General features: G+C 39.6%; 1 protein-coding gene across 3 annotated transcripts in view; it reads left to right on the top strand.

Moving 5' to 3' along the window:
• MET (MET proto-oncogene, receptor tyrosine kinase) overlaps window positions 1-18,443 on the top strand; it is a 118,023-nt gene extending 99,580 nt beyond the window's left edge. For all 3 annotated transcript variants that reach the window (XM_046020761.1, XM_046020760.1, XM_046020759.1), the window contains 5 exons: window positions 1,854-2,035; window positions 4,885-4,994; window positions 6,330-6,495; window positions 15,994-16,130; window positions 16,239-18,443. In XM_046020761.1, coding sequence (XP_045876717.1) covers window positions 1,854-2,035; window positions 4,885-4,994; window positions 6,330-6,495; window positions 15,994-16,130; window positions 16,239-16,449 — 806 coding nt within the window. In that variant the 3' untranslated portion in view covers window positions 16,450-18,443. The remainder of the gene's footprint in view (window positions 1-1,853; window positions 2,036-4,884; window positions 4,995-6,329; window positions 6,496-15,993; window positions 16,131-16,238) is intronic.
• The last annotated feature ends 1,340 nt before the right edge of the window (window positions 18,444-19,783 follow it).

Genomic DNA, 19,783 nt, shown 5'->3' with positions numbered 1-19,783 from the left:
TTTGCAAGTGACATTTATGGAAACTATTGGAGCCATGTTGGCACATCCTGTAGTAATGACTCATTTTACCCAAAAGAATTACTATAATTATTTTTTTACCATAATTTTCATTAAAAAGACTTACAAATGAAAAAAGACAAACAGGAGAAAAATATGTCGGCAGAAACAGAAATCGTAAGTGTGGCAATATCTTATTAATCTGCATTTGGGGGGGAATAAGGTATTCTACATAAATGAACTTCATAAACAAGTGATACTTACCTCTCTTAATGCTAGAATTTTTTTTTAAATTTTAGATGTTATTGAGAAAATCTTCATTAGATGGACTTTATACTCTGTTTAAGAAACAGGGAATGCCTCCAGATATTAGCTAAGATTATTGATGACCTGGAGCCATAATTAAGGCATAAATCTTGTGCAACCCCATGTACTCATCATACTAGAATTTTCCTGGCTCCACCTTTGCTGGCAGGTTTCACACATCAAGTCAGTGTTTGCTTTTTCTATGTATATTGCTAAATTTCTGCTTATAATTTGCAGTAGCCTGAAAAGTGTTAACCAGCTGTAGTACAAATTTTTATCAGAATTAATAAGCTGTTGGTGCACAAGTGAAAGGTTTTCTTCCAAAATATGTTATTGACAGAAGTTTTCCAACCTTTTTTACATAAGTCCCTATGCTGAACAGTGTTCTATATGGTTGATTTTGTTGGAAGTCTGACCACAATGTAATTAATGGGACAGTTTACATGAAACCTAACTACAGACTGTAAAGGATTATCAGTAAATCTGCCTCACAAGATGGTACCAGTGCTCATTGTACTCAGAACAATCCTAACAGCAAGTAATCCCTGTCTGTCCCTGGTGTGTGTTAATCTCTCTCCCATCCACATAATCTCTCTTCCAAATACCTGAGGACTTCCAGGTCTCAGAAAGCATTGCTTTGTAAAAAAAACAAAACAAAACAAAACAAAAACACATATATATCATCACTGACACTGGTACTAGTCAGATTAATAAATTAAAGGTCATTAACCTTTCATCGATGCTGACTAGTGTAAGGCCCTCAGGATCTCTATCTGGACATGATTAGAAACGTGAAGTAGAAAAGTAGAAAAAAGTCTAGTAGACTTTTACTTTTAGAAAAGTAGAAAAAAGTAGAAAAGTAGAAAAGTCTACTTAGATACCATATGACAATTGGTCTTCAAACCCCACTATTCCAGGGACCAAAAACTTATGGCCCAGTGACTTTCATAGATAATTGTCTGTGGCTGCTTTTGCACCACACTGGAAGAGTTGAGTATTTGCAACAGAGGCCATATGGCCCACAAAGCCCAAAAATATTTACTCTCTGGCTTTTTTTTTTTTTTTTTTTTATTTGACAGAGAGAAATCACAACTAGGCAGAGAGGCAGGCAGAGAGAGAGAGGAGGAAGCAGGCTCCCTGTGGAGCAGAGAGCCCGATGTGGGGCTCGATCCCAGGACCCTGGGATCATGACCTGAGCCGAAGGCAGAGGCTTTAACCCACTGAGCCACCCAGGTGCCCCTACTCTCTGGCTTTTTATAGAAGTTTGCAGACCCTTGCCCTAGATAGCCACTGCAGAAATGGACTGACCTGGTTCCCTCTTCTTTTTCTGTATGAGACAAACTAACTGCTAGAGTTTGGGGGTGACTTGAAGACACATTACAGGGTGACATCTTTTACTCAAATGTATTATAAAAAAACACTCTGAGGATGGAGTGTCAGGACAAGATTCATCCATGTGGTTTTACTTTCTGTAATTCTTCCTATCTGAACTTAATGAAGTATTTATTGGTCCATAATGAAGTTAATGTCTCCACTGCTGTATTTCTCAGGAATCACTGACATAGGCGAAGTTTCCCAGTTTCTGACTGAGGGAATCATCATGAAAGACTTTAGTCATCCAAATGTTCTTTCACTCTTGGGAATCTGCCTTCGAAGTGAGGGGTCTCCCCTGGTGGTCCTACCATACATGAAACATGGAGATCTTCGAAATTTCATTAGAAATGAAACTCATGTAAGTATATTACCAGGGTTACTAACTGGTAAACCACCTGTCAGCCAGCCAGTCTTCCAAAATGTTCCGTTTTGAACCCTTTAAAAAGCATTTAGTTAAAGAAACACATGTAAATTGTTTCTACCATTCAGATATATAGGGCCTGATTCTATTCAATTGCACCTCAAGATCCCCTGTCCTGGTGGAAAAATAGTAGTACCTAGAAGGGTTTCCCAGGGGCAATGATTCTTACCTGTCCTGCAAGCTGCCTTGATCTACCATCCCTCTGATAGGTATATTTAATCATTTTTTAGTCCCTACCATGTGCCAGAAACAGCAAAGCACAGAGGCAGAATGAGCTTCAGCCCACATGGAGTTTTAACTCCAGAAGGCAAAACAATGAAGAATTAATTACAAATGAGTCCCTTAGTATTCTTCAAACTTACCACCCACTCTCCTAACTCAGGACCTGTGCATTTGCTGTTCCATCTGCCTGGAGCACTTTCTGCCACATAGCCACGTATGCTGCTTCTCATCAGCTTCAGGTTTTTGCCCTAATGTAATCTGTTTCATTTCTTAAATTCCTCATGTGAGTAAAATCATAGGGTACTTATCTTTCTCCGACTGACTTCTTTCACTTAGCATAATATATTCTAGCTCCATCCACATGGAGATCTGCATAATGCAAATGGCAAGATTTCATTCTTTTTGATGGCTGAGTAATATTTGTGTGTGTGTGTGTGTGTGTGTGTGTGTGTGTGTGTAAAAGAATATTTGGGCTCTTTCCATTATTTGGCTTTTGTTGATAATGCTGTTATAAACATCAGATGCATGTGCCCCTTCAAATCAGTATTTTTTGTATCTTGGATACATATACCTAGTAAATAATAAATTTTGGATAAATACCTAGTATTGCAGTTACTGGGTCATAGGATAGTTCTGCTTTTAACTTTTTGAGGAACCTCCATACTGTTTCCCAGAGTGGCTGCACCAGTTTGCATTCCCACCCACAGTGTAAGTGGGTTCCCTTTTCTCCGCATCCTCACCAACATCTGTTGTTTACAGTGTTGTTAATTTTACCTGTTCCAGCAGGTGTAAGTTGAGATCTCATTGTAGTTTTAATTTGTGTTTCCCTGATGATGAGTGATGTTGAGCGTGTTTTCATATGTCTTTTAGCCATTTGTATGTCTTCTCTGCAAAAATGTCTGCTAATGTCTTCTGCCCATTTCTTAACTGGATTCTTTATTTGGGGGTGTTGAGTTTGGTAAGTTCTTTTTAGATTTTTGGATACCAGTCCTTTATCCAATATGTCATTTGCAAATATCTTCTACCATTCCATTGGTTGCCTCTTAGTTTTATTGATTGTTTCCTTTGCTATATAGTAGCTTTTTATCTTGATGAAGTCTGAGTAGTTCATTTTTGCTTTTGTTTCTGTTGCTTCCGGAGACATATCAGTAAGAAGTTGCTGTGGCCAAAGTCAAAGAGGTCACCGCCTGTGTTCTCCTCTAGGATTTTGATGGTTTCCTGTTTCACATTTAGGTCTTTTATCCATTTTGAGTTTTATTTTTGTGTATAGTATAAGAAAGTGATTCGGGGCACCTGGATGGCTCAGGTCATGATCCCAGGGTCCTGGGATTCAGCCCTGCATCTAGCTCCGTGCTCAGTGGGAAGCCTGCTTCTCCTTCGCCCACTCGCCCTGCTTGCGTTCCCTCTCTCGCCGCTGTGTCTCTCTGTTAAATAAATAAAATCTCATTAAAAAAAAAAGAAAGAAAGGAAAGAAAGTGGTCCGGTTTCATCCTTCTGCATGTGGCTGTCCAGTTTTCCTAACACCATTTGTTGAAGAGACTGTCTTGTTTCCATTGGGTATTCTTTCCTGCTTTGTCATAGACTGGTTGACCATATAGCTGTGGGTCCATTTCTGAGTTTTCTATTCTGTTCCATGGATCTATGTGTCTGTTTTTTGCCAGTACCATGCTGTCTTGATCACTACAGCTTTGTAATATAGCTTAAAGTCCGGGGTAATGATGCCTCCAGCTTTGCTTTGCTTTTTCAAAATTGCTTTGTCTGTTTGGGGTCTTTTGTGGTTCCAAACAAATTTTAGGTTAACCATGTATTTCTAATGCTCTGACTTCTGGTTCCTTGCTGACTTTGGAGGGCCTGCTCTTCCCAGAACTAGCAAATTCCGAAAGATAGTAAACAACTTAACTTCCTTCTTTCAGAAGCAAACCAACCAATCCAGAGCCTATACCCCAATCACCTCCTTTAAAGAACTCTCACATTCTGAGACCTATCCACCTGCTGTAATCACTACAGGGCCAGATACCAGACAGCTGCAGATACAACTACAGAACCTACAGTTCCTACAACCCGGAACCTGCTGAAATTATTCAAACTACCCAGTCCTAAATCTGCTTACCTTCCCTCAGAAACCACAAAACAAGCTCTTGCCTGTGTTTTCCCCTTGCTCCCTCTGCTTCCTAGGCAAACCCTGGTGCTTTCTTCTGTGGCCTTGCTTGGCATGGCTTGCCCCCTTCCCTTGGGAATTGTGAGTAACTAGCTATCTTTTCAATGGCAGTGGTCTACCATCTGTTGGCCCCACCATACCAGAATAACTTTAAAGCACTTTCATTTCCCCATCTGGAAAATGGAATCCATCCTACAGAAGTGTATAAGGACTAGCCAAAATTCACAAAAGCATCTATCCTGGTGCTTTGCAAATAATAAATATCTAATAAATGATTGCTGTCCTCAACAAGGCACAAGTTACCGTTTGAAACAAGATAATTCTTATAAACATTTCAGAATTCTGAGATCATAGCTAGATCATCAGATACTTGGCTAAATGTGTTTTCTATTCCCTTTGATTGCAGAACCCAACTGTAAAAGATCTTATTGGCTTTGGTCTTCAAGTAGCCAAAGGCATGAAATATCTTGCAAGCAAAAAGTTTGTCCACAGAGACTTGGCTGCAAGAAACTGTATGTAAGTATAAGAATCTCTGTGCCCACAGTCCAAATTAAGTGACAAAGAGGAATCTGTTTCCCACTGTTGAAGACTAGTGAGGATATTTTCTCTTCTTATGCAAAAGGCCTTTATATCTGTTACAGTTTTAAATCTGATATGTAAGCACTGGGGAGGTAGGCGGGGCTTTCAGGCTTTATCAAATGGAGAATTTAAAAGGAATTCTCCAGAGGGAGTCTTAAACAGCTGTTGTGTGCTTTTGCTTTTCTTTTCCCTTCCCACCAGTAGCCCCCAATGTTGTGGTTTCACACTGCATTAGTGTTTGGGAGGGAGAATTTGATCTTCAGCATTTTACAGTGAAAAGGAGAGGGCTGGTAACACAAATACCAACATATTGCAACTTCCTAAGACTGGATTTGAAGTCAGCCTGCAGAAGCAGTACCAAAAATGGTATTTGGGAATGAATATACAAAGAGGTTTATTTGTGTCTGGCTGCCTGGGCTGTATAACTCAACAATCAACAGTTTGTAATGGATTCAGTGCTTTCCTCACATAGCACTGATTCATGACTTATGGTATGTGTGAATGAGAGAGCTGTGCTATTAATTTCCTACCTTGGTTTTGGTCAATGTAACTACATAAAAGCCAGCTTAAACAAAGGATACATAGCCTCAGATAGCGGAAATTGGTTTTTGTTGAGCCTTGCTGTTTTTATTAGAGGCTTTACTATGTATCCTATTTCTCTGTTACACAGTTGGTGGGATATATGAGTTTTATGTAATAACCTAGCCCATCTGAGAAAGAAAAGGTAGAATAAAAGTCCTCTGTCATATCTCTCCCACAAAGCTGAGTATTACTAGTAAAATAACAAGTGGAGATCTGCAATTGCTTGGGGGAGTCAGTTAGCATACTTGATTTAGCAACAAAGGAAAGCTAGGAGGGGGGACCAATTTTATTACCATTAAAGCAAAAGGGACTTTCTTATACCACATCATTCATTGATCTCTTTCCTTGACCTGTTGAATTTGTAATATAAATGGCGAGCATTTTCAATCAAGAATTCCATTGTGGGGGGGTTGGGAGGTTGAGGGACCAGGTGGTGGGTAATGAGGAGGGCACGTACTGCATGGAGCACTGGGTGTGATGCCAAAACAATGAACACTGTTATGCTGTAAATAAACAAATAAAAAAAGAAAAAAATAAAAAAAAAAAAGAATTCCATTGTAATTTAGTGTTAATTACTCTGCAAAAGTTATGGATTTCAGATATAAGTCCTTGTTCTGACCTATAGATATTCAGCATCACTGTAAATTATCCTGTTTCAGCCACCAGTAATAATCGTTGTCCTTTCCATAGGCTGGATGAAAAATTCACTGTCAAGGTTGCTGATTTTGGTCTTGCCAGAGACATGTATGATAAAGAATACTATAGTGTACACAACAAAACAGGTGCCAAGCTGCCCGTGAAGTGGATGGCTTTAGAAAGTCTGCAAACTCAGAAGTTTACCACCAAGTCAGATGTGGTAATGTACTGATCATCCCTGGCCTTCTCCTCTTTTACTATCATACCCAACATTCTTAGTAGTTTTATGGCTATTTTATTTTTTCACAAAAGGAAACCTTTTGTTTCAGTTTCTTCGTAAGTATAAATCACCTTGGTTGTCTAACCCATAGTCTGTTTTCATAAATCCATTCATTTATCAAAAACATTTGTCTAGCAGGGCACCATGCTAGGTCCTTAGGAAGCCCAGAGCTGAACCAGGCCTGAAGTCTGTCCTCCAGGAACTTTGACACGGCAGCGAAGAGAAGGCATGTCCGTCAATAACTGTCACACAAAGTAGACTTGGGATTAGTGCAGCCACTCATCGCTCAAAGGCAGCTAAAATCCACCTCGAGAAATCTGAAAGCCCTACCTGAGACAGGCCTAGCAGTGAGGGCATTATTCCTGCACCCAGCTAGAAATGTGCCCTTCTTGGTGCCTGGCTGGCTGGTAGAGCACGTGACTCTTAATTTCAGGGTCAGGTGGTGAGTTCAGGCCTCAAGTTGGGCGGGCAGTCTGCTTAAAAAAAAAAGGAAATCTAGAAATATGCCTTTTTTTATATACAAAGATCATCCTCTCATAGAACAAGCTTCAAAAGGCGTGCACTGAGTCCTGAGAGTGGGAGAGACACTCACATGGGCAGCCAGATTCCTTACTTCCCTTCCAGCTCATAGAGGAGGTGGTGCTTGGTATGGGCCTTAAAGGAGGACAGAATGGGCAGTGAAATAAATACAAATCCAGGGGAGGCCAAGGGGCAGGAAAGTATATGCATTTTTAAAATTCTAAGGAAACAGTAAGCAGTAGGTGATTTGACAAAAATAAAAGGCACAGAGGGAAGTTCTGAGGATAAACTGGGAAAAATATATTCATACTAGATCTCAGTTCTTGGAAAGCAAACTAGGGAGTCTGGAATTTCTTCTCTGGCCATGTGGAAACATTAAAGTGTAATCAGACAACACTGTAGTCTGTCTTTATTCTGTAAGGTGTTCTGAGAGGAGTAGATGCAGGCAGATGAGATTTCAGGAAGAACTTGAAATAATACAGAAACTGTAGAACAGAAAAGAGATGGAAGGAAAGGCATCTCATAGGTAATAACAACAATATTTAGCAAGGAACTGATAAAAGTCAAAAATTAGCAAAGTTGTATGCTAACGCAATAGCACATATGTGAGGCAAAGGAGTAAAAGCTGGATGAGGGGGAAAAATACCAGTTGAGGCTTGAACATACTGAGTTTGACTTGGGAGTGAGTATCCAAGCAGAAATGTCCATTAGGCATTTGGAAATGTGGCTCTGCAGCTTGTACAGCCTAATTAGTTATCTTATTCAACTCAGACTGCCATAACAAAATACCACAGACTGGGTGGCTTAAACAATAGACATTTATTTCTCACAGTTCTGGAGGCTGCAAGTGTGAGATCACAGTGCCAGCATGGTCGGGTTCTGGCGAGAGCTCGCTTCCTGGCTTGCACTGTGTCCTCATGCAGGAGAAAGAGCAAGAGTAAGATCCCAGTATCTCCTCTCATGAGGGCACCAATACCATCTGGAGGGCTCCACCTTCATCTAAATTAATTATCTCCCAGAGGCCCCACCTCCTAATACCATCACTCTGGGAATTAGAGTTTCAATATATGAATGGGGGTAGAGGGTCCACAGTTCATTCCATAGCAGAGGTCACTTGTGGAAATAGACTTTTTAGCGTCCAAAAACAATTACTCAGGAGAACCTACGTATGGGAAATGAGGAAGAAAAGCAGAGAAGTAGGAGACCTAGAGGAGGCTGTCATGAGAGCCAGAGGAAGAGAAAGTTTCAGGAAGAAATGGGGTATGCTCATCAGGGTCCAGTGCTACTCAGTACACGAAAACAGCCTTGAAAGCTGAGTGATTTGAATGATTTGGAGGTCTAGAGTGCGTTGAGGAGCCTAGGTGTTGAATGGGATAGAGAGTATTCTTACTCTATTTGCTCGTAGTAAGTCAAGAAGACTGTGATGTGTAGAGGTAGAGAAATATGAATTTTCAGTCCTTGAAGATAAGAATTGAAAAGGGAAAAAATGTTTGCTGGCAACATCAGCAAACAAGGTAGGCAAAAAATAATAATGGAGGGCATAGACTTCAGAAGAGAAAGGGTTGGCAGCTATTTAGGGGTGACAGGGATCAGAGATCTGAGTGTGGCATTGGGAAGCAAGAAGTCATCTACCCTCCTCCCAGTGAGTCAGCAGGTTTCAAGGACACTGTGGTCTTCGAGTGAAAGCAGAGTTTCTGTTCCTGAGGAAGTGGGGAAGATATTAAAGACTAAGTTGAGAGTGACTGGGAGTTGTTTTTAATAAATGTGTTACAGGACATGATGGAGGGATGGGACTTTGGAGTGGATACGATTAATAAGAGAATGTAATAGTACATGGTAGAGTGTAATGCCTGGGATTTTAATCCTGAAAGATTCTGAAGAGATCAAAGAAATGAGTGCTAAAGAGGTAGGCTCGGAACGTGTTAGTGATGGTGGCAGATGAAAGTATAAGGTAGGGAGAATTAACCTGTCCTCAAAGAGTATAAATTCCATCCGGACTGTTTGTCTGCCATTAAGAACCAGACCGACCCTTATAACTCAATAAGACAAAATAACTCAAATTTTTTAAATAGACAAAAGATTTGAATAGACCTTTTATCAAAGAGATATATGAATAGCTAGCAATAAGCACATGGAAACATGTGCCCACACAAAGACTTGAACATGAATGTTCATAGTAGTCGTATTCATAATAAGAAAAAAAAAAACAGGAACAATCCTAACGTCCATCAGCTGGTGAATGGATAAGTAAAACATGTCATTTCTATACAATGGAATAATACCATTCAGCACTATAAGGGAACTGCTTGCTAATGCCTGCTACAACATGGGTAAACCTCAAAGCTATTAGGTCCAGCAAAAGAAGACAGACTCAAAAGATTGTATATTGAATGATTCAATTTATATGAAATTTCTAGAAAGAGGCAAAGCTAGAGAGACAAAAAATAAATCAAGGGTTGCCCGGGACTGAGGGCAAGAGCCAAGATTGACTACAAACACGCATGGGGAACTTTCTAGAATATTGGAATTGATCTAAAAACTGAATCGTGGGGCTGTCTTGGTGACTCAGTCGGGTAAGCAGCCAACTCTTGATTTTTGGCTCAGGTAATGATTTCAGGGTCATGAGATCCAGCCTGGCCTCAGGCTCCATGCTCAGTGGGGAACCTGCTTGAGGTTCTTTCCCTCTCTCTCTCTCTTTAAAATAAATAAATCTTTTATGGTGCCTGGGTGGTTCTGTCAGTTAAGCAGCTACCTTCAGCTCAGGTCATGATCCCAGGGTCCTGGGATCAAGTCTTACATTGGGCTCCTTGCTCAGTGCTCTCTCTGTCTGCTGCTACCCCTGCTTGTTCTCTATCTCTCTGTCAAATAAATAAATAAAATCTTTTAAAAAATATTTTTAAAAGCTGAATTGTGACTATTGCTGCACAAATAAGTACACTAAACATTGTTGACCCACACTAAAAAATGACAAGTTTTATAATACATAAATTACATCTCAGCAAAACTTTTAAGACAAAACAAAAAAAGAATCTGATGAAATCTTAAATGTTTAAGGCAAGAGTTGCAATTCTGAGCTTTTAGACAAGCCCCCACACACATTACTACCTCCACACACGTACACACAACACAGAGGCCAGCACTTCTCAGACAGCAGTTGTCACTCTGATACCTGACTGGAAATTTATGGAGGCTTCTATAGATACAAAGTGCTATGTCTCTTTCCCTCTCATTGAAAGATGTTGTATTGTGCTACATAAAGGGGGAACAAGAGTAATCCACGTGCAGTGCTGCTTTGGCAAATGGTTATTGACTGCATGGGTAAATTTGCATTAGCTTTAATTTCCAAGATAGCACAATCTTTTGAATGTTGACATGGAACATTTCCAAAAGTATGTGATAAGCTTGTATGTAGAGAGCTACCTATAAGCAAAAACTTGCCTGCTTATGGAAAGGTCCACTTTCTCACAAATGTCCAAATGGAGTTCAGCTAAAATCTGAAATTCTCTTGAAGCCCATTCAAAGCAGGTAGAAGTGTCACTCTGCAGTTTCTCATACCCATTCTTGTACAGTGTGCAGCCATCAACATCAGTATTGACTTCTCAGTTGTTCAATCAGCAAGCTCTTTCACCCCACGTCAGCACTTAACACTGTCAAAACTCTTCCTTCCCAAAGTGTCCTCCTCCTCTGGTTTCTGGGACACTGTACCATCTGGTTTTCCTCTTGCTTCTGGGTTATGTTTTCTTCAGCTTTGATGGTTTCTCTTCCTTCTCTCACATCCTACATGCAACTGTCACTCGGGATTTTTTTTGGGTGGAGGGAGGTCTTTATGTATCAACCTCCCTCAACAATTTCAACCATTCTATAATCGCTTGAATCTCTCTTCCTAGATTGTTTTCATCAGCATCACAAAGTTACCGTGTTCAAAGTCCAGTTCTTTCCTGCCAACTATCAATTCTTCACTTCTTTATTTCTATTAATGGCATCCTCATTATGCAATGTACCAAATCTACTTTTTAATGTATAGTCCATCAAGTTCTGAAGAATGCCTGCAGTTGTGTGAACACCACCACCACAGCTAAGATACAGAACAGTTCCATCAGTGCCCTTTGTACTCAACCCCTAGCCTGTCCCTAGGACCTAGAAAGCACTGGTCTGTTTCATGTCTCTACAGTTTTACCTTACCTAGGTGTCCTATAAATGGAGTCATATAGTAAATAGCCTTTTGAGTCTGTCTCCTTTCACTTATCATAATACATGTGAGTTATCCATATTGTATCAGTAGTATCATTGTGTCTAGATGTTCTCCCTTTTTTTTAATTGTGTCAAAGAACACAGAAGAGGAAATTGACCATCTCAAATATTTTTAAGTGTATGGTGCGGTAGTGTTAACTAGATACATGTTGTTGTACAACTGATCTGTAAAACTTCTTCATTTTTCAAAACTGAAACTCTATACCCATTGAATAACTCCCCTATCCCCCTCCTGACAGCCTATGTGTTTCTAAGAGCTTGACTATTTTAGATACCTCATACAAGTGGAGTCATGTAGTATTTGTCTTTTTGAGACTGGCCTATTTCAATTAGCATAATGTCCTCAAGATCCATTGATGTAGCATCTGACAGGATTTTTTTTAAGCTAAAGAATATTAGATTATATGTATATACCATATATTCTTTATTCATCTGTTGATAGGCATTAGGGTTGCCTCCATCTCTGGAGGTGATGAATGGTGAATAATGTAGCTATCAACATGCGTGTGAAAATATGGTGAATAATGTAGCTATGTAGCTATGAACATGCGTGTGAAAATATCTCAAGATGCTGATTTCATTTCCTTTGAATATATACCCAGAAGTAGGATTGCTGGATCATATGGTAGTGTTTTTTTCAGTCATTTCTATTTTTAATTTTTTGAGGAATCTCCATACTGTTTTTCACAACAGAGTAAGTCATTCCTTTTTACTTCTGAGTGTTTTTCCATTGTACAGATATTCCACACTTTGTTTATCCCTTCACCAGTTTGAAGGACATTTGCATTCTTTCCAGTTTTAAGCAATTCTTATACATAGTTACAATTGCTAACCATTTGCTTAAAGGTTTTGTGTGTGAAGGTTTATTTCTTTCAGGTAAAGTAGGATTACCGGGTTGTAAGATAAGTGTGTATTTAACTTTATGAGAAACTGTCTACTGTTTTCCACAGTACCTATATCATTTTATATTCCTAATAGTAATATGTAAGAGTTATAGTTGTTCAGCATCCTCATCTGCACTTGGCATTGTCGGTTTGGGAATTTTAGCCATTCTAGTAGGCTATAGTGGTGTCATTAAGCATCTTTTTTTGTGCTAATTTACCATCCTTCTGTCTCCTTTAGTGAAGTATGTGCTCAAGTCCTTTCCCCCATTTTTTTTTTTTTTTTTTTGTAAGCCGAGAGGTGGGCAGAGAAAGAGGAGAAAGCAGGCTCCCCACTGAGCAGAGAACCCAGTGTGGGGCTCGATTCCAGGACCCTGAGATCATGAGATCATGAGAGGCTTAACCCACTGAGCCACCCAGGCGCCCCTCCCCATTTTTTAAAGTATTCGATTTTTTTTTCCAGTTTATTTCTTTTATTATTGAGTTGTTAAGATTTCCTTATATATTTTGGATTACAGGCACATGTTATCAGATACATGTTTTTCTTTTTTTTTTTTTTTTTTTTTTTTTTTTAGATTTTATTTATTTGACAGAGAGAGAGAGAAATCACAAGTAGGCAGAGGCAGGCAGAGAGAGGAAGAAGCAGGCTCCCAGCCGAGCAGAGAGCCCGATGCGGTGCTCGATCCCAGGACCCTGAGATCATGACCTGAGCCGAAGGCAGAGGCTTTAACCCACTGAGCCACCCAGGCGCCCCCAGATACATGTTTTTGCAAATATATTTTTCTAGTCCTTCCCTTTTCATTTTTTTACTGGTATCTTTCAAAGAGCAGAAGTTTTAAATTTTATTGAAAATGTTATCAGTTTACCAGTTGATAAAATTTTATTAATTTATCCATTTTTTAATCAGTTGTGGGTTTTTTACAAAATGTGTTATATCTCAGTTTACCCACTCTTGAGTCCTCAAAGCTGGCTGTCTCCATTCCTTGCACACTTAGCTGTGTCACTTTCTATCACTTTTTATGGCTTTTATTGTCTCTCATGTCTAATAACTTCTTTGATCTTCACCTTTGATAAAGTTAAGCAGAGATTCTTCAGACGAGCCCACTGCTGGTGCTCAGATATTCAGAAGGGCTAGACCATCCACACAGTAAACATGAATGGCAGAGCTCTCCTATCTAGAAACTAAAACTGACTTCTTTCCATCATTCCTAATGCACAGTGCACTTACCTCTCCCTCTCTTTCTCCCTCCCCTTCTCCCTTTCCCCTTCTTTGTTTCTCCTTCTTTCTATCCCTTCCTCACCCCCAGCCTCTCTCTCTTCTAGGTCAGCCTCATTCTCTTCCTTCTTCACTACCTCTCTCCCCACCACCTTGTCAGTCCCAAGCTGTTGTAGGCAGTACTGTGCTTTCCCTGCAAACTGCCTCTTTCTTTCACCACTCCTGTCCCCTGACTCTTCCAACCCTCCTCTGATTCCCAGCCATTGCCCAATCCTGTAATTCCTCAGAAACTTACCCAGCTCTGCCCCCATTTTTGTGAATTTGCCATTAGACCCACCTACATCCTAGGTTATGGGTTAGGAGACCTAATCACAGACAAGTAATCAGCCTCTCAAAACTATGGTTTCCTCATCCTTAAAGCATCTACAAAACCAATTACATTACAGGGTTGTTATAAGGATTAAATAAAATAATCTTTTCTTAAAGGACATGATGGCTGTTCCTGGCTTATATACCCTAATTTGGGAGTTCAGTTTCACTGGACTCCGTGTTGCCAAGATGCAGTAGCACTCCTCACCTATTCTTGTTCAGAACACTCCCTCCAGCAGTCTTCTAATGTGAATGGGCTTCTCCTATTTGTCTAAAGTGTAGTGTTTATAGGTAGGTCACCTAGAGCTCAACTGCACGCCTCATCTATTTCATCTTAACCCACTTTCAGCACTCAGAAACCCCCACAACATGATCTCATTTCAACTTATCCATCCCTGGTCCACCTCATCTACTCCACACATCAAGCAGAGTGACCTATTGTTCTCTCACCCCTGGGCCCGTTCACTCCATCCAGAACACTCTTCCTGTCCTCACATTCTGTGTACTTGGAAAACCAATGCTCCCCATTCTTCCAAATCTGCTTTATTGTCACCTTTTTTCTGAAGCCTTTCTCAGGACCCCACTATTATCTCTGACTTTTAACAGCATTTGCACCTCTTTTCTATTATTGCTCTGTGTTAGTTATTCCGTCTTACTGTTCTTTATGACAGCTGGTTCTATGTGACAGTGATTTAACCCTGTTAAATCAACCTTAGGCCCATCCAATAACTTGGACAGTAACCTACCTGTGCACCAACTATCAGCAGATACCTGTTAAACTGATTTAAATTTTAATGCAAATCCTGGAACTTAAAGGTTAACACAGTGAAGTTGTCAGAAGTGACTCATAGGGATTTTCAGTCTTTGGAAACTTAGATTTTGAGAGGCTTCAGGGGACAGCAAAGTTACCTACTTCCCACCCAGGAAAGAGTATTTTCTCTATTTAGATCAAGGCAGTCACTGGCCTTAAAGAGTTCTTGCGCTTGGGCAAACAAAATCACCATTAATGGAGATTTGTAACAGCAACTACAATATCTACCTAGTTTCTTTCAGACTGTGGTATTGTTCAGATAGATATGCTTTATTCTCCTGGCTGAATGCTAGAAGCTGCACTTGCCTTTCAATGTTCTGTTTTCCTGCTCTGCCTATCTAGTCTGTGTTCTCCTTTCCCTCTGAACCTCCTTTTTCTCAGGGCCTCATTTCAACCACCATATGGTTCTTAGTCTGTGAGTGGCCTAGACACATTGCTAAGGAAGAGCTGATATCGAGGGTCTTTGGCTGCGTTGACCCACACATGCCAAAGTACTCTCTTGTGTCATCTCACCTTGGCACATGTCCAAGAGGAGATAATATGCATGACCTAGCGTATTCTGAGTAGCTTTAAATCAAGAAATTGCATATTTAGTGTAGTTTAGTAGACCAAGTAAGACCCAAGAGTTAGGAACTCTTAAATGTTTATCCCAGTATGAATTCACATTTATTGGGAGAATTTCTGACAGGTTACATAACCTCTCTGTCTCCCTACAATATTCCTACCAAGTACTAATACAGCTGTTTTATATCAGTCTTGTATTTTAACATTTTTAAATTACATTTATTTTATTGAAATTAGTTTTATAGAGAACCTTCTTGCCTAGCAATTTTATCACTTCTGATTTTTAATATGGATTTCTACTTACACTGATTTAGAGTTTGCCTTTTAACATTAACAGTTAGATGTGGTTACATCTCTTTTTTGTTTCTTGGGTTTTTTGTTTATGGTCACATTTCTTAAAAGAGTATTCACATTCATTCAGAAGCTTAACAAATTTAAAATCTTGGAAAGCTTTCTTCATCTTCTTTTATGAGTAATGTAAATTTGTAGTGAAACTCTTGGAAAGGCGAAGGATAGAAACATGGTAATGCTTTGACACTATAAGAACCTGGAAACTGTACTGTACTAACTACAGATGAAATCTTAGTCATCATGTGGACTTCAAATATTCTTTTTTAAAAACTTTGCATTTATTTATAATCTAAACCTTATCTAATTCTGATGTAATCATAAAATGTACAGCTTATTAACCACCTTTAAGGAAATCTTTGCCCCAACAAGCATTAGTATTGAATATACTAAGCCAAATTTAGTTATCAAGACCTACTGATCACCTTTCACGTTCATCACAATCCTCACCTGGATTCTCCCTTCCGTTGTTTGACTAGTGGTCCTTTGGCGTGCTCCTCTGGGAACTGATGACAAGAGGAGCACCACCTTATCCTGATGTCAATACCTTTGATATAACAGTTTACTTGTTGCAAGGCAGAAGGCTTCTTCAACCTGAATACTGCCCAGATCCCTTGTAAGTAGGAATTTCGAAAGAATCTTCCGTCATTCCTCTGTTCTTGAGTTTTACCAAAATGCTTACCTTTACAATATCTCTCACAGCATTTCTTCCTTTTTGAAATAGATATGAAGTGATGCTCAAATGCTGGCACCCTAAAGCTGAGCTGCGCCCATCTTTTTCTGAACTGGTCTCCAGGATATCAGCAATATTCTCTACTTTCATTGGGGAGCACTATGTCCATGTGAACGCTACCTATGTGAATGTCAAATGTGTTGCTCCATACCCTTCCCTGTTGTCTTCACAAGATAACATTGATGGCGAGGGGGACACATGACAGATGGATACCTCACCAGCCCCCTTCTGAGAAGAATCACAGAACTTGCCAAACAATAGTCTACACTTTGTTCAATTTTTTTTTTCACTGCCTGGCCATTGAAAGGGCACCAGATATTTTTGCTTTTGCCAAGATTGCACTATTATAGGACTTTATATTGCTATTTAAAATGACTGGATTCTAACGAATTTCTCAGCTGACAGAGCATCAGAGCCAGAAGCTTTGTCCCACGGGCCAGTGACCAACAGAAACCCCACAGCTGTGATGATGTTCCTGTGCTTTCAGGCCAAAACCTGAATTCCAGGTCAAAATTTTTAAAAATCAGGATCCTACATGATTTCATATGAGGAACAGAGGCAATGAATTTTGAGGGCTTCTTGGTCACAGAAAATTCAGAAGAAATGGTAAAATCCGGGACAGATGTGGCCCCAGTACCAAGCCATTCATTTACAATTTAAGTGTTTCAAAGAACTTTCATGTGTTGTATGGTCATTAATATTTTTTATTACTGATGTTGTCATTTGCCCATTAGGCAAACATTCCCTTTTAAATTTTTGTATTACATTCCTTTTAATGGAGAAATCTCCAAAGACAACACAGTGAACATTTCAAAATGGCAGGATATGAAATGTGTTTATAAATTAATAGGGACATTTACATATTGTATATAGATGACATTAAGAAGGTTCTCATAAAATAGCTTAGTCACAGTGAAAAATTTAGTTGTCATTTAGAAATCAACTGAGAATGATACTGTTCTGATGATTGTGGACATTTAGATCGTTTGTCTATTTTTTTTTTTTATGACGACTCTGAAAAGAAAACAAGTGATTTGTGATAGATGTTTTTAAAGGTAACTCAGCATGTTGTTAAAGCAGAATACATCTGACTAAAAGGTTCATTGTTTCCTCTCATGGCTCATGTAGGGCAGAGAAAGGATCGATGAACTGGAAATATTAGCCTCTTTCTCAGGTGGCAGCTCCCCACCTCACAAACAATTGGAGATAATAAAACTTTCTGGGAGTCCAGTTTTTCATTAGGACATGCTTTGTGTGAAGCAAAACGTATTTTACGGGGAAATAAAAGCAACTGAGAGTTCTGGCCATGTCACCCGAATGAACAGTTATTCTGGGCAGGACTTTTGTAATGTTTTGTTCTGTGGGATTTTGTGCTTACTACTGTATAGTGCATGTGGCACAGGATACTCTGTTTTTGTCAATGTAGACATTTAAAGTATTATATTTTTATAAAAATGTTTATTTTTAATGATATAAGAAAACTTTTGTTAGGTCACAAATATACTGCACTGTGAACATTTCAGAAAAGGTATGTCAGGCTTGGATTACTGAAAGCATAGTTCTCAATGGCTGTAAATAGTGATAAGGAAATGTGCTGATTGCCAGTACACCCCACCCTCATTACATCACCAGGACTTGAAGCCAAGGGTTAACGCAGCTGGCTCTAAAGAGGGTGTGTTACACTGAAGCCCAATAGTAGAGCTGGGCTGATGTTGCAAAAGAGCAATTACAACCCAAACTCTTTGACAGAGGTGGATTTTACCAGAAGACACAAGGAATTGTACGGTTGAGATATATCCAATTTAAATATTGTTTCAGAAGAGTAAAGTGTGATACTAATGCACAAATATTGCAAATGGTGGGTAACAAAAAACTCTGCAGAAACAAATACCTCTACTAATATCCAGAGGGTGAACGCATCAAAAACAGAAAGAGCTTGTGGAACAACCCATCAGCAAGACAACACACCTGTACATATGCTTGAGAAAGCTGCAATGTGAAAATCATGTTTGCTATTTATAAACATGTCCTTAGGTTAATGCATCTGGACAGATTGTAAGAGTAAGTGGTTCTTCTAAGCATTAGATACTTGTCACTGCCTTTACCTGCAGTTGAGCTGAATGGTACTTTGTATGTTAATAGTTGTTGTTTTGATAAACCATACAATTAAAATAATGTATCATCTTGTTACTGAGAGTTGGTTATTGCTAGTCATGCTTGATTACCTATTCCATTTACATAATGACAGAGGAAGTCTAAGATTGATTTCATCTGGCGGCATCAAGATCATCTATATAGGAGAACCTAGTAAATTCCTGGGCAGCTAAAGGAATTTGCATCCTTGAATCTCAGGAAGATCTGTCTTTCTAAGAATGGTCTGCCCCAAGTTGCCAAATCACCCACATTTCTCTGTCTTTCAACTGCTTGCACTTGTCTCCTCCTTTTAGCATGATGCTCTTCTCCAGCAAGCTGCAGGCTTGGACCAGAGGTATAACAATGAAGCTAAAAACCCGTAGCCAGCGGAGAGATATCTAGTTGGGTGTTGAAGGAGAGAGGCCTTCTTAGCCCCTTAAAACTACTCTTTTATCTACATAGGTTGCCAACATTCAGGAGCCCCCAGCTACTGGAGAACATACCTTCAGGTTATCTCTGTGAGTATTCTTGGAATGGTAAGGGAACTCAGATATACTTCAGTCATCTAAAAATCATGTGGCGCTTTGGAGCAATCTGATTTCACAAAAGACCCAAAATTAAACTGGTGCCTGCAACATACATGGGGGCTGATCCTTTATGAGAGAGAATTCATTCCTTGTACACAGCCAAACTCCCTCCCAGCCAAGAAATGAACCTAAGAAATTCAGTCAGACTCCATGTTCCTGAAGGATAAGAACTTGTCGTCTTTGTATTCCTAATATCTGGCACTTAGTTGATTCTGAAATAAGTGCTGAACTGAAGCCAGATTTTCCTGTCCTTGATCACTTTAAACCACCACAGATGCTGTTATTACTGATGTAGCATGATATTGGTGAACAATGGCATGGCGAGGGTAGGACCTTTCTAGGGAGAGGGATAAAAGGATCTTTCTTTACCAAATTTTGCTTGATGCTCTGAATTTTTTTTTTTTAAAATAGGCTCCATGCCCAGTGTGGAGCCTAACACAGGGCTTGAATTCATGACCCTGAGATCAAGAGTTGGTACCCAACTGACTGAGCCACCCTGATGCTCTAAATTTTTTTTTTTTTTTAAGATTTATTTATTGGACAGAGAGAGACCACAAGTAGACAGAGAGGCAGGTTGGGGGGGGGGGGATCAGGCTCCCTGCTGAGTAGAGAGTCCAATGCAGGGCTCGATCTCAGGATGCTGAGATCAAGACCTGAGCTGAAGGCAGAGGCTTAATCCACTGAGCCACCCAGGTGCCCCACTCTGAATTTTTAATTACAGGATTTTTCACTCCACCATGTAGGCATCAATTATATTTATGTTCTTTTTGACCTACATAACAGATTACATCCTTAAAGAAATACAGGGAAGGAACA

This window comes from Meles meles, chromosome 10, assembly GCF_922984935.1.
Source record: "Meles meles chromosome 10, mMelMel3.1 paternal haplotype, whole genome shotgun sequence".
Classification (NCBI taxonomy): domain Eukaryota; kingdom Metazoa; phylum Chordata; class Mammalia; order Carnivora; family Mustelidae; genus Meles; species Meles meles.
The sequence above is the reverse complement of the archived record's forward strand: the minus strand, read 5'-3'. Positions and strand labels throughout refer to the sequence as shown.